At 55.7% G+C, this 13,614-nt stretch overlaps 1 protein-coding gene across 1 annotated transcript in view; it reads right to left on the minus strand.

Annotated features, from left to right (window-relative positions):
- The window catches only part of CDH22 (cadherin 22), a 66,322-nt gene that overhangs the window by 15,894 nt on the left and 36,814 nt on the right, over positions 1-13,614 (minus strand). Inside the window, exon 7 of the mRNA XM_035005709.1 lies at positions 5,230-5,366. Within this exon, the coding sequence (XP_034861600.1) occupies positions 5,230-5,366 (137 nt within the window). The remainder of the gene's footprint in view (positions 1-5,229; positions 5,367-13,614) is intronic.

The raw sequence follows: 13,614 nt of genomic DNA on the forward strand, positions 1-13,614 counted from the left end.
ACACACCTCTGGTGATGGGGAGCTCAGTGCCTCCTGAAGCAGCCCCTTCCACGCAGGACTGTGCCAAGCCTCTTCCCCAGATGGCACCACACTCAGCTTCCCTGCCCGTCCTAGCCCTGCCCTGACACCCCCAGCTCCTGTCTAAGCCTGAGGCTTCACCACAGCCTCCCATGTGCCCTCCTGCTCCAGGCCAGCCCCCTCCTGTTCACCCATGAGCCCGAGTGAACACTGGGCCCGCACATCTGACCATGTCACTCCGCTGCTCTAAGACCTGCCTTGGTTCCCTGCTGTCTCCAGCAGATGAATGGCTCCTCAGAGGACATCGAGAGCCCTTCCTGTAGAGAGCCAGTGAGCGTCTGCATGCTCACCTCACCTCGCCTGCTCCAGCCGTCCCCCACCCCAGCCTCTGCCCCCGCCCCAGTCTCCCCATTCTCAGAATGGCCAGTGGACGGCTGAGCTTCTGAGTCTTTCTGCCTCGAGCACCCAAACTCCCTTTCCTCAGCCTTTGAGACCCAATTCAGATGTCCCCTCCTTTGGGAAAGATTTTTGGCCTCCTTCCCCTCTGGGTGGGCAAGTCCTTCCCTGCTCCTCCTGAGTGCCCACTGCCCCCTTCCGCTCTGTGTTGTCACTGGCTGTCGATGTGTCTCTCCCCCGCCTACCTGTGAGCTCCGAGGTCAGTGGCCAAGCCTTGTTTACCACCAGATCCCAGCACCCAGACCGGGATGGGCGGTGAGGAGAGGCCCTCTGGAAACACTAGCTGGGGGTAGACATGTGGGGAGCGGGGGGTGTCCTCGTGGCAACTGAGCACTCTGAGTCTCATCCCACTGCAAGCTCTCACCCCCATCCCTCTTGTCCTCCTAAGGAGCATTGGACTGGGAGTCATAGGGCCTCACTGCTGGACTTGGGCCAGTTGCTTCCCTTCCTTGGGCTTAGTCTCCCCAGCAGTGAAGTGAGGGTGGGGGTGGGGGCTGGAGTCCATCATCTCTGACATTCCTTCTTCCCTCAGATTCTTTTCTCTGGCTATGAATCACAAGTACCGTGTGTCAGGAACCATGCTAGTCATTTTACATACACAGATTCTAACGTCCATGACATGAGATGCTTTATATACAACATTCAGGATGATGTCTGGCACATCGTAAGCTTCAAACAAGCAGAAGCTGCTATTATTGTAAAGATATCGTAAATTATAATCTTTGGGGCGTCTGGGTGGCTCAGTCGGTTAAGCGTCTGCTTTCAGCTCAGGTCATGATCCCATGGGGATCAGGCCCCATGTTGGGCTCCCTACTCAGCGGAGAGTCTGCTTCTCCCTCTCCCTCTGCTCGTGCTTGCTCTCTCTCGCTCACTCTCTCTTTCTCAAATAAATAAATAAAAATCTTAAAAAAAATTATTATCTTTACAGCCATCTAACACAGTGCCATTTTACAGATGAGAAAAGTAAGGCAATGAAAGGGGGAGTGACCCGTCCAAGCGCAGACAGCTGGGAACGGTGCAACTGACCCCAGTTTTCACGTGTCACGCCACCCTGCTTTCCTCACTCGGTGGGCCAGCCCCTTTATCCATTCGTTCAGTAAGTATTTACACACGCCTACTAAGTGCCAGGCCTGGTATAAATAGCGCAGATGCAGACAAGACCCTGCCCTCGTGGAAGGTACAGCGTCCTGGGGAGAAGAGATTAACTAAATACTCACACAAATACATATATAAATCATGACGAGTGCTCCGTGGTTTGCAGGAAAAACCAGGGTGCTGTAAGACGTACTTGGCCTGGGGTGACCCAGATGGGGAAGCTTCTCGCTAATCTGGTTAACACTTTGCTATTCCTGGTGGCTAGAGACCTGCCCCCTCCCCCACTCCAGACCAGCTTAGGGCCAGACGACCCTGGAGGAGGGGGGCCGGATGCGGCCCCTGGAACCCCCCCAGCACTGGCCTTCCAAGTCCGCACCCCCAACTCTTTGAAGACTGTCCCTTTACAACTGCCCTTTCCACCGAAGGATTCAGACACAAATTGTACTTTAAATTCAGTATCGGTCATTAATATTTCATGATTACAAAACGTTAAAGATAATGTCAGTGGAAGGAGCGTTTGCATGGGCAGAATGGATGACTCAGAAGTTCGGGGAGAGGGGAGCCGGCATACTAAGTGGCTGGGGAGTCTTTGAGGTAATCCAGTATGACAGCGGCGGTGGCTCCCGACCCAGTGCAGCCTTCTCCAAGGTGCTCGCCAAGCTCCGCCACTGTGTATAAATATTTCCCCTCTGATTCTTGTCACCTCGGGTTTGTTACGCCCAGAGCAGGCGGGGCCACCGTGACCCCACCAGCATCCTCTGTTTCTGAGGAAGCCAAATGGATGCTTCAGCAGGAGGCCACGGGCAGGCAGACCCCCTGGCATTGCCCTTGGGGCTAGGGCTGGCTGCTAGGAAGCAGGAGGTCTGGGGGTGGAGCCCTGACCCTGTGTGGATTTGCTCCATGACCTTGGAACCATCGCTGTTCCGCCCTGAGCTTTTATTTCCTCTTCTGTAAAGTGGGGATAATAATTTTGCCCTTGTCTTGCAGAGATGGCAAGAAGCTGGAGTCGGTGGATTATTTGTGACACTCCTGGATTCGTGCCTGGCACCAAAAAAACATGACTTGAGGGGCATCTGGGTAAGAGCCGGGCTTTGGAGTCAGACAGGCTGGGGCTGGGAATTTGGACAAATGACTTCACCTCTCATCCATACGTTGGGGATAAGGGCAGAACCGACACCTCTTAGGTGGGAAGATTCAACGAGTGAGCGCACTACTGTAAAATGCCTTGCACAGAGTTGGTGCTTGTAGTCAAGTGCACAGAGTCAGGATCGATAGATACCACTAATTGAGCACTTATTAAGTACTAGGCAAGTTCTTTCCATGCATGATCCTATTGAATCCCCCCATTAGCTCTGTGAAGCGGGAGCCATTCGTTTTCTCATTGATTAATACCTGGTGAGGGTTGGGCAGGGGTTGTTGATTGCAGCTCAGGCGGGAGGGTCTCTAGCCCAGTGATCAGTCTCCTTCCAGAGCCTCATCTTCCCCATGGTGGGTTGCTAGGCACTGGTGGGTGGGTGGGGGGGGGGGGCTCAGATTGCAGAGAGTACCCGGGAAAGGGAGCTCACGTGGCCTTGCTGCGGAGGGAACTAGGCAGACTTGCTCCAAATCCCAGCTCTGCCACCGCACATCCTTGGGCAAGTTTCCTCTCTGAGTCTCGATCTTCCCATCAGTAAAGTGGGTGCTGATGGGTTACTGATCATGATTCAGTAGAAGTCCACACTAGAAAGCCTCCAGCCCAGAATATGGATGAGGTCAACACTGTAAAATGTTTGTGGGAGAGTCCCCTCCACATCCTTTCTTCTGTGAAATGGCAGCATTATAGACTTTGTATACCAGTCTAGCTGCTCCCTGCAAAGAGACCCACTGGGCCAGAAGCACAATGCTTAACCCGAGTGGGACGTCAGGCAGGGTGCCGAGCCGGACATGTGGGGGGAGATGTATCTGTGGGCAGGGAGAGGGGGCTCTCTGCCCAGCAGCCAGGCCAGTCTCCCCTGGCCGCCCAGGGAGCAGGGAGGGAAGGAGTGGGAGCTCTCCTCCCCCCCAGTCCAGCCGCCACTTCCTCTCCAGCCACCTTTGTTACTTTCCTTTCATGCGGTGGAGGAGTGGATTCAAAGGCTCCCGAGTAGCAGGCACTGAGGTTTGAGCCAGCTTTGTATTTTCTTTTAAACTGAAGTTGAAAGAGACGGAGGGAACTTCAGCATAGGGACTTCCTTGGCCCACGGCCGGTGGGGCCTGCAAAGTGGGAGGGCGCCGGCAAGGGGAGGAGGAGGAAGGCTGGTGGGGGGCTCGCAGGGCCAGGAGGGGCTTGGGCCACCCCCTCAAGTGCACGCAGGGGCAAGTTTGAATGTCGCCCACCCACGCACCCGAGGCTCAGAGGCTCTGAGTCTCTCTGCTGTCATGACTGCTTACTGGCAGCTCTGCAGGCTCCTGGACGTTGAGAGCTGATGGCGGGGGGGGGGGGGGCTTGGAGACCAGGTCCAGGCAGCATTGCTCTGGTTTTGGAGGAGGCCTGCAGCTGCCACCTCCCCTCTCCTGGGCCTCTGCGAACCCCGTGGTCTCAGCCCCACACCTCCATGGCCTTACTTATCTGGACCCCATGCATAGAGCCTCCCCTCTTTCTCTTGCAGCTTACCCGTGCTGCACCAAACTGCCCGTGGTGCACGCGCGCACACACACACGCACGCGCACACGCGTGCACAGGCGCGCACTCTTCCAGAAAGCCAGGCCAAGCACCTTGAAGTAGTCCCGGACCCCCTCTCTATCTCTTATCTCCACATCAGTCATTCCATCAGAAAATCCCGGGGTGCCATTTTCAGCCTGTCCCCCAAAGCTGACCACATCTCACTTCCTCCATGGCTGTAGCCCTGGGCCAGGACACGGTCTTGTCTTCTTGCCACTATCACATTTAACTTCCTCCTTCACCCCCCAAAGGATCTATTCTCATGCAGCGGCCAGAGGTATCCTGTCAGGTAATGTCCCTCCTCAGCTCAAATGGTGGCCCTGTCCTGTGATTCCCACCTTATTCAGAGTAAAGTCCAAAGCACTTACAACGGCTGATCACTCTGCCCCTCGCCAACCACACTGGTTTCCTTGCCATTCCTCCAATATGCTGGGCAAACTACCACCTCAGGGCCTTTGCATTGGCTGTTCCCTCTGCTTAGAACACTCTTCCCTCGGACATGGGCACGACTTCCTCACTTTCCTAAGGTCTCTGTTGAAATGGCTCCTTCTCAGAGAGGCCTTCTTCTAAGAGGAACAACACCCTCTTCTTCCCAATCCCCTTCCCCGGCTCTCTTCCTTCCCGGTTTCTCACTAGCACTTCACATCATCTGACATATGTACACCTGTTTGCTGACAATCTAGCGCTCCCCCACAAAGACAAGAGCTTTTCTGTCTTGTTCAAGGCTGTATCCTCAGTGTCTAAAACAGGGCTTCGTATGTAGTGGGTGCTCAATAAATGCTGACGGAAGAAAGTCAGCTTCCAGACCAGCTCTCGCCTTTTGGCTTGGGATCCTTCCCAGGTCTTTGTTCCTCCGCATCAGCTTTCGCCTCCCGCAACCCGGCCATCTGTGCCCGGTTTCTTTCTCTTTGCCCCGCCTCAGCCCCGCCCATCACACGGCCTTCGCCCCGCCCCAGTATTCGCCCCGCCCCCCGGCTCACCCGCCTCCATGGCCAGCACGGTGATATTGTGCCAGCCCGCCGTCTCGCGGTCCAGCCCCTTGCCCGTCACGATGGCGCCCGTGTCCGCATCGATATCAAAGATCTGGTCTAAATCCGAGTCGCGGTCAATGGCATACCTGAGGGAGGCAGGGTGGGGCTGATTGAAGGTGCCCTGGCGCCAGGTGGAGCCCGTGCCCAAGTCCACCAGCCTTCCCCCACCCCCCAAAAGAGGCATCATCTGCCTGGGAGACACCAGGAGCAGAGACACCCTTTCCAAGAGAGGAGGGGTGGGAAGGGATGTGGGTTTGCATCTCTGCTGCACCGGTACCCGCCGTGTGACCACGGGCCACCCTCAACCTTTCTGAGCCTCGGTTTCCTCTGCTGGGTAATGGGGCTAATAATTTGCACCCCACAGTTGTGAGGCTGGAAGTGGGCAAAGTCCCTGGCACTCACTGCATATTCGATTCTTATCTTTCCCTAAGAGCTGACCCTCAAATTGGGCTTGGGAAGGGGGCGGGGCTGGTGGGGGGGCGGGTGGGGGGAACAGAGGGGCGATGAATCATTCAGAGAATGGCGGGCAGGAATTACTCAGAGAACGGCTAACGGCGCCCAGCGCGTCCAACGGAGGAGCAGGCAGAGGGTGGCACTGGCACCCGCGGGGCGCGGGATCCAGGGCTTGGACGTGTCCTGGGGCGCGGGGGGCGCGAGGGGAATTCTGAGCAGGAGAGAGGGGGTCGGCGTGGAGGCCCCAGCCCGGCCACACGGCTGAGCGAGAGCGGTGGCGAGGGGTCCGGGGGGACGGCCGGCGGCCCCTCCCCGCCGGCGCAGCACGCGCGAGCTAATCTGCGGCTTTTCAGTTGCCGCGTGAAAAAGCCCTTTGTTCCGCCTTCTTCCCGGGCCTTTGTGCGGCGGCTCCAGGCCTGAAAGGCCCGTGTCCAACACATGTCTCGGGCGGCGGCCCAGAGAGGCCCCGCCAGCTCCGGCCGCCGCTTCCCCGCGCTGATAACGCGGGCGGGGGCGCCGCCAGGCTGCGCGGCCCACAAAGGCCTCGAATGCCAAGCAAGAGCGCACGCATTGTGCGGCGAGGACAAAGAAGCTTGGCGGGGCGGAGCTCAGCCTGAACCACCCGGGCCCTCCCACAGGGAGGAAAGGGATCCTTTCCCCATCTCCTAGAGGGGGAAACTGAGGCCCAGGGAGGCGAGGGCGCCAGAAACGCCCCCTGCTGAAGGCGCAAAGCCCTGAAGCGACCCTATAGTGGGGCTTAGCTGCATTACAACTTCCGCGGGCCTCATTCCTCATCTGTTGAATGGGAATAATGACACCCAGTGGCACTGCCCGCATCTGAGAGTAATCAGAGCTGCGTTTGAATCCTAGGCTACTTACTCCACCTGTGTGACCTTGGACAAGTCACTGGACCTCCCTGGCCTCCATTTGCTTATCTGGAAAAGGGGGTGATCTGTACTCCCTCACACTGGTGTGGGTTAGAGGAGCTAATTCATGAGTCTGGGCATAGGCATACGTGACATCCCTTATTCTTTTCATAGTTACTGGGGTGGAGGCAAAGATGGTGAAAGCTACGGCCAACTGTAAAAGGCTGTGTGTATGGGTATGGTGGGCATTACCGCCAGTTTCCTGAGCTCCCATCAACTCTCCTCCCTGTCCCTAAGCTGCTAAGCCCACATCCCCCTTGCCCCTGACCAACCTGGGGCCTCCTGACCTAGGCAAAAGTGTATGGGGGGCTTCAGACCCAAGATACTTCCTTCCACTGGCACAGCACTTAGTAATTTGTAGCCTGCTTTTCCTTTAGCCATTCCTCCCTGCGTTTCTTTATGCTTAGACATTAACTGAGTGCCTTCTCTGTTCTGCTCTGTGCTAGGTCCCGGGGATAAAAGGGCAAATGAGACAGATGAGGTCCCTGCCTGGCATCCTGTGAAGCTGATGGGATCTTCCCTGTTTTGCAGATGAAGACACTGAGGCTCAGAAAGGAAACTTGCCAAGCGTAGGACTGCCAAGTGTGGTTGAGCAGGTTGTATCCTGCACAAAGGTACCAACCAGGCTGAAGGGGTGAAATGGGGTTAAAGTCTAACCAGTGTTCAGCTTGCCATGTGTCCTAGCTGAGGGAGGATCTCCTCAAAAGGGATCTTTTTCTTATTTATGCAAAGATGCCCTGTGGGCTAGTGATGACCCTGCTCAAAACTGCACAGGAACTGTCACAGAATTGGTATTTGTACCCAAATTTGGGACTCTCTACCCAGAGTTCTTTTTTAGCTCATTGAACCACCCAAAGCTGCAAAGCATGGAGCCTCAGATCCTCTTTGTCCCCAGCCTGGGCCTATCAGATGTTTGGCTCCAAAGGAGGTAGAACCAGGCTCCGAGTGTCAGCTCGGCTGGAAGGATCCTCCCCGATTCTCCTGGGAGAATGGAGACCAGGAGAGGGCCAGGGCCTGACACAGCCTGGGGCTCCTGAACACTGGGTCAGGCCTGGGCATGAGGCAGAGCTTGTGGGAGGATGCCTGCCATCTTCTTGCTTCTCCCGTTCCTGCTTAGAACTCCCTTGTCTTTTCTCTCCTCCCAGTTTTTCTCTTCTGTTCCCTCCTGGAGGGGAAGGCGGGGAGCTGAATCTAAGTGGAGGCAGCTGTTCCCAAGGCCATGGGGCGGGCCGCAGGGACCTGCCATTAACCAGCAAAAGACTTGGGGCTGCAGGTCAGTGTGGCTGGCTGAGCCCCGGTGGTTTTGTTGCAGCTCAGGAAGCCAGCCAGTGAGTGGGAGGGAGGGGTGAAGGGGCGCGGCATGAAGCAAGGAGCGTGGCCTGGCAAACATGGGGGGCGGGAGAGGGGAGGCTTATGGACCTCACGTGTAGGTGCATGAGTTGTGCGTCTGGTCGGTGTTGTGGGCGGAAAGTGTGTGTGTGTGTGTGTGTGTGTGTGTGACCTGAATATGTGAGTGGTGTGCATGTGTGTCTGTGTGTGGTCCTGCTTTGCTGTTGGAAAAGCTAAGGCTCAAGAGGCAGCTGCTTAGGCCTAGGTATGGATCCAAGTCCACAATGCCCCTGATAAGTCACTTCAATCTTTGAACTTTAATTTTGAGCAAAATGGAGATGATAATCCTACCTTGCAAGTTGCTGGGAGGATTAAATGCCTAGCTGGGGGATAAGGTGCCTAGCTGAGCTCCAGGAAAATTACTCCGTGAGAGAGAATGATTGTTATTCTAATTATTATTCAGAAACGTCTGGTAAGGGGGACAGGGGAGGCCCTCCAACCGGTGTGTGGTCTGTGTGCCCCCGGGGGTGGGAGGCCCCATGTGCTGACAGCGGACGTTGCAGTATCTCCAGCAGGCTGAGAAGGGCGGGAGGCAGCTGTGGATCTAGAAGGTCCGGCTCCTCATTCAGTCGGCCAGGACCTGGACGGCAGGGAGGGGACCCGGAGCCTGTGCGGGTGGAGTGCAGACAGAGTGTGGGTAGCTGTCAGCTAGTGTGTGGTGCGTGTGTGTGCATGTCTGTGCATGCGTGCAAGGGAGGACCCAGAATGATGGTCAGGAGCGCGGATCTGGTGCCCATCTGCCTGTTTGAAACCTAGCTGTGTGGCCTTGGGTAAATCACTTGATCTCTCTGTTCTTGGGTTTCCTCCTCTTAAAAATGGAGATAATAATAATGCTTACCTTACTGAGCAGCTCCGAGGGTTGGACAAGTAGCTACCCGTGGAACACTTCAAGCAGTGCTGGGCGCCTGCCGCATGACCTGTGGATTTGCTCTGACTTTTTTTTGCCAGCAAGACTTCGTGCCAGGCCTGCAGAAGGCCTTTACGTGCATGAGCTCCTCCCATCTTCCCAGGCACTGTTATCACCCCCATTTCACAGGTGAGGAGACTGGGCTAAGAGAAGCCAGGTGCCTTGCCCTGGGTCAAAGGGCTGGTGAGTGGACACCCAGGTCTGTTCAGGGCCTCGTCTAAGGGCACCCTCCTGAGGGCCAGCCTGGCACACCTGCACTCGGACACACTCCAACTGCACAAAGTGCTGCTGTTGTCAAGGTTAGGGTGGGGGATGTGGGGAGGGTCCTGCTTCCTGGCCTGGCCGTGCACCATGTGGGTTTTGTCCGCATCAATATGTGCACACAGCGCACGCACAGGCATGAGAGATACGGAAGGCAACAGGCTCCTGCGTGTGCAGCCTTCCCAGGGCTCCCTTGTGGAGGCTCATGTACACATGCGCACAGCAGGCTGAATGATGCAGCCCCCACCTGAGCTACTAGACGAAGAGTCTCTTCAGATGCAGAAGGGGCTCCCCTCCCCCCCACCAGGGATTCCTCTCTGCTCACTCCACCCCATCTGCGATTCTTTCTACATACCTGCCCTCCCCCACACAAGCTTAAGACATGATGCCTGGGAATTTGTACGTGATTAGTACAAGTTGCAGATTGAAGGGTAGAAATGGGTGTACAGGCCACAAGGAAAATGTTTAATGTTCATTTCCTGAGGGCCTACTATGTGCCAAACAAGCCTCCCTCCAACCCTGGGAGCACCGAGCACAGAACCTAGTAGAATACAGTAGGCATTTAATACCTAATTTTTGAATAAATGAATGAGGCAGGTACTATCATGATGCCCATTCTAGAGATGGGAAAACTGAGGCTTGCAGTAGGTCCAGTGATCTTCCCATGGTTCTACAACTGAGCTGAGATTCCAACCCAAGTCTTCTTTGATTCCAGAGCCCATGTACTTTCTGCTGCACCCCACTGTGGAGTGCTGGGAGGAAATGAGGTGTTTGCTCCCACTGGTCCAGTGTAGGCTTTGCTGGTTTTGATGTTTGAAGAAGACTCATCATGGTGTAGGGCTATGCTGGGCTGATCAAGGGCCTGACTATCTGCAAGGCTGCCTAACCCAGAGATGGGCCCATCTGAGCACTCTCTTCCTTCCCTCCAAAGCTTCCAAGGCTTCCCATTGCCTAAGCATGGAGTCCCGCTTCTCCACCTGATATTCAAGTCCTTCCCAGCCTGGCCCAGGTGCCCCTCTGTCCTCATCTCTGCCCACCTTGACATGAGCTCATCCAGCTGATCATCCTGCTGCTGAACTTAACCTCCTGAATCCATGACTCTATTCCTGCTTCCCGGCCCTTACCATCACTTCAACCTGGAGCATCCTCTCCCTGTTCCAACCTCACCTCCTCAGCCTTGCTTGGGGGCCATATGCAGAAGCCTGTGCTCATTCCCCTCGGTGGTGCATTGAGTCCTTGCCCCTCCTTGGAGTTCTGTAGTCTCAAGCCCCGGCCTCAGCCCAAGACCACTCGACTTAGATCTGTCACTAGATGCCTTCACATGGGGGCCTAGCCTTCCTGTCAGCCTATGTCTGATTCATCTCTGTGCCTTATGCACAGGGGAGGACACCTAACCACAGAGAGAGTAAGAAGCTGGGGTAAAATAACAGGAGGCTGAACTCAGGAAGCAGACAATCATGGGTTAAATCATTCCTCCCCCCTTCAAGCTGAATGACACTGGCAGAGTCACTTCTCCTCTCTGACCTTCAGTTTCTTCATCTGTAAACTACGTATGATAACTCCTGAGGGGGAAATGCAACAAGATGAGGCACTTTCCACTCTCCCCAGTGCAGGAACTCAGAAAACCGCTCTGCATATCTGCATCTCTGTATTTCCCAGGTGCCTAGTGTGCCTAGATTTTACCTATAAAATCTCTGAGGACACCACTTAATGTCTTCATCTCCAGGAACACACCAAGCTGCCCCTGCCCCAGGACCTTTGCACTTGCTGTTCCCGCTACCCGGAATGCTCTTCCTCACATCTTTGCAGGTTGGCTCTCACTTTATCATTCTGATCTCAGCTCATCTGTCAACTCCTGGACTACTGGATCCATAGTAGCCCCTGTTGCCCCAATCCTTATCCTATTACCCTGTTTAACTCCTTCATAGCTCTTATCAGCACAATGACTGTCTCTCCCCAGGAGAAGGCAAACTCTCTGTGGGCAGGGATGAGGTCTTATTACCACTGTTTCCCCCTTGACTCAATGTGTAGGTGCTGACTGAGTCCACGACCCTGCGAGCCCAGGAGCTGAGGATGCAAGCTGGGCTCTGGGCAGCACATGTGCCCCATGAGGAGCCCTTCTGTCTCTCAGTGGCCCCTCACTGGCCTCCCATTTCCGCGTCTGTCCCCTGCAGAGAGGGCGCTCATCCCCAGCTCTGCCCTTGGCTGAGTCATCTTCCTGTCCCCAGGCCTGGCTCCCGGAGGATGAGGAGGAGTTGGGTAAATGTTTGTGGTATTAAATTGGACCTGTCACAAGCTCCTCATGGCCTCCACAACAGAGGAGCCCCAGGGAAGGGGCCAGCAAAGAGAGATGAAAGAAGGTGAGAAGCTGGTTTCAAAGTTGGCCCTTTCAGTGTAGATAAAAGCCGGAGGGAAGGGAAGCCAACAGAGGGAGCAGAGAGAAGACTGAGACGGGGTGTGAGTGCGACAGTGCAGGGGAGGGGAGCAGGCAGGCAGGAGCACTAACCTGGGAGGCGAGGACTCAGCTCCTACTCTTGGCTCTCAACTCCCCAGGAGAGCCCAGGGACACCTCCTCCCCTCCCTGGGCCTCGGTTTCCTCACACACATGGGTGATAATCCCTTCCTGGAGAGAGAGAGGTCTGTGGCCCAGCCAGAGGCTAGGGGGCTGCTGACAGACTGTCCCGACAGCCTGAGTGGAAGGGCGGCAGAGGAGCTCAGAGGCAGTGGGACGGTTTGGACAGTGAGGAGGGCAGAGGCAACCCCGGGCCCTCTGGCTCTCTGGCCTGAGTCTGAGCTCCTCAGCTTGCCCTGAGGCCTGCCAGACTTCACTTTTGCTGCCTCATCTCCCTCAGTCCACTGTAGCCATCACGGTCTGCTCTTCTCCAGGCACAGCTACCTCGGCCTCCATATGCCTGCCCTTCACCTCGTATGTACACCTGACCATAGCCAGGTACCAGCTCAGTTCATTCCCTGCCTCCTCCAGAAGTCTTTTAAGACCCCTGAGGGTATTTCCCAGTCTGAGAGCCTGTAGGCAGTTAGGCAGGGAGGCATCTATCTCTCTGTCGTCACCCAGGGCTGCCATGTAAGATTGCACATGCTGTGCACTGTACAACTCAGAGAACCATTCACATAGATGATGAGGGGAACGTTACCCATCTGGAACCATGTAATGCATAGATCCTCAAATTAACTTCCCTTTTCCCTCTCTTCAGTGCTCAGCACAGAGCCTGGCACATAGTTGGTTCTGGGATTACTTACTGATTATGTCCAGCGGTTTCAGGGAGGAAGAGGGAGCTCAGGAATCTCCTTCCCGTCTGTCCAACAGTGGCCCTTCCCCCCATCCCTGACCTCCTCTGGATCATTTCTGCTACAACCTTTCTTCCCGTCTCTTCCACCTGACTTTCTTCCAATTTGGGCCACAGTCAGGGACTTCTCAAACCCTTCCAGAAACATCAACAGAGCTGCAGCATCCCTGCCCCTCCCCCCCCCTGTCCCCCCCCCCCCCCCATTAACCCCTCTCTCTCCCTGTGTCTGTTTCTCTTTCTTTCCCTTTCTGGCTTTCTCCGCAGATGATCTCTGTTTCTACATGGTCAGGTAGGTCCCCTGCCTCTTTTAGTTCCTCTCATGGTCTTTCCACTGGCTCCCCCCTCTCTCCGACCTCCTCCTCTCACTGTGGGGCTCTCCCCAGGCCCCTGAGCCTCTCTCTCTTTTCTCAGTTTTTCTCTGCTTTTATGTTTCATTCACTCATCAGGGCAGTCAGCGAGTGTCCACCGAGTGCAGGGCATCAGGTAAAGTGGTGAGCACACAGAACTCCCTGCTCTCATGGGGCTTATCTGGTAGTGGCAGAGACACACAACGGAGTTAGAAAACTAGGTAGCGTGTTCAGTGGTGAAGACTACTGAGGACAGGGTGACATGAGGAAAGGGGATGTGAAGTGTTGGGGCTGGGGGTTGGGGTGGGGATGAAATTTTAGAAAGAGTGGTCAGGGAAGGCATCACTGAGAGGGTGACTCTTGAGCAAAGGCCTGGAGGAAGCCAGCGGACCAATCGTGGGGATATTAAGGGGGTAACATTCTAGGCAGAGGAATCAGCAGTTGCAAAGGCCCTGAGGTGGAGTGAGCTTGGTGTATCTGTGGAGCAGTGAGGAGGCGAGTGTGGCTGAGCCCCCTGAACTAGGAAGGAGGACCTCGGGAGGAATGGTCTGAGAGGCTACAGTGAGGCCAGATCTCATGGGTCTGGGGGGCACTGTGAGAGCTTGGTCTTTTGTTCTGAGCCAGATGGGTGCCTTTGGGGGGCTCTGAGCAGAGGAGGGCCAAGCTCTGATTTCTGTTTGGACAGGATCAGTCTGGCCCCAGGCCAGTTCTAGATTAAAGGCGGGGGGGGGGGGGGGGGGGGGGGG

The sequence above is a fragment of the Mirounga leonina genome, unplaced genomic scaffold, assembly GCF_011800145.1.
Source record: "Mirounga leonina isolate KUSES-001 unplaced genomic scaffold, KU_Mleo_1.0 Mir_150, whole genome shotgun sequence".
NCBI classification, from domain to species: domain Eukaryota; kingdom Metazoa; phylum Chordata; class Mammalia; order Carnivora; family Phocidae; genus Mirounga; species Mirounga leonina.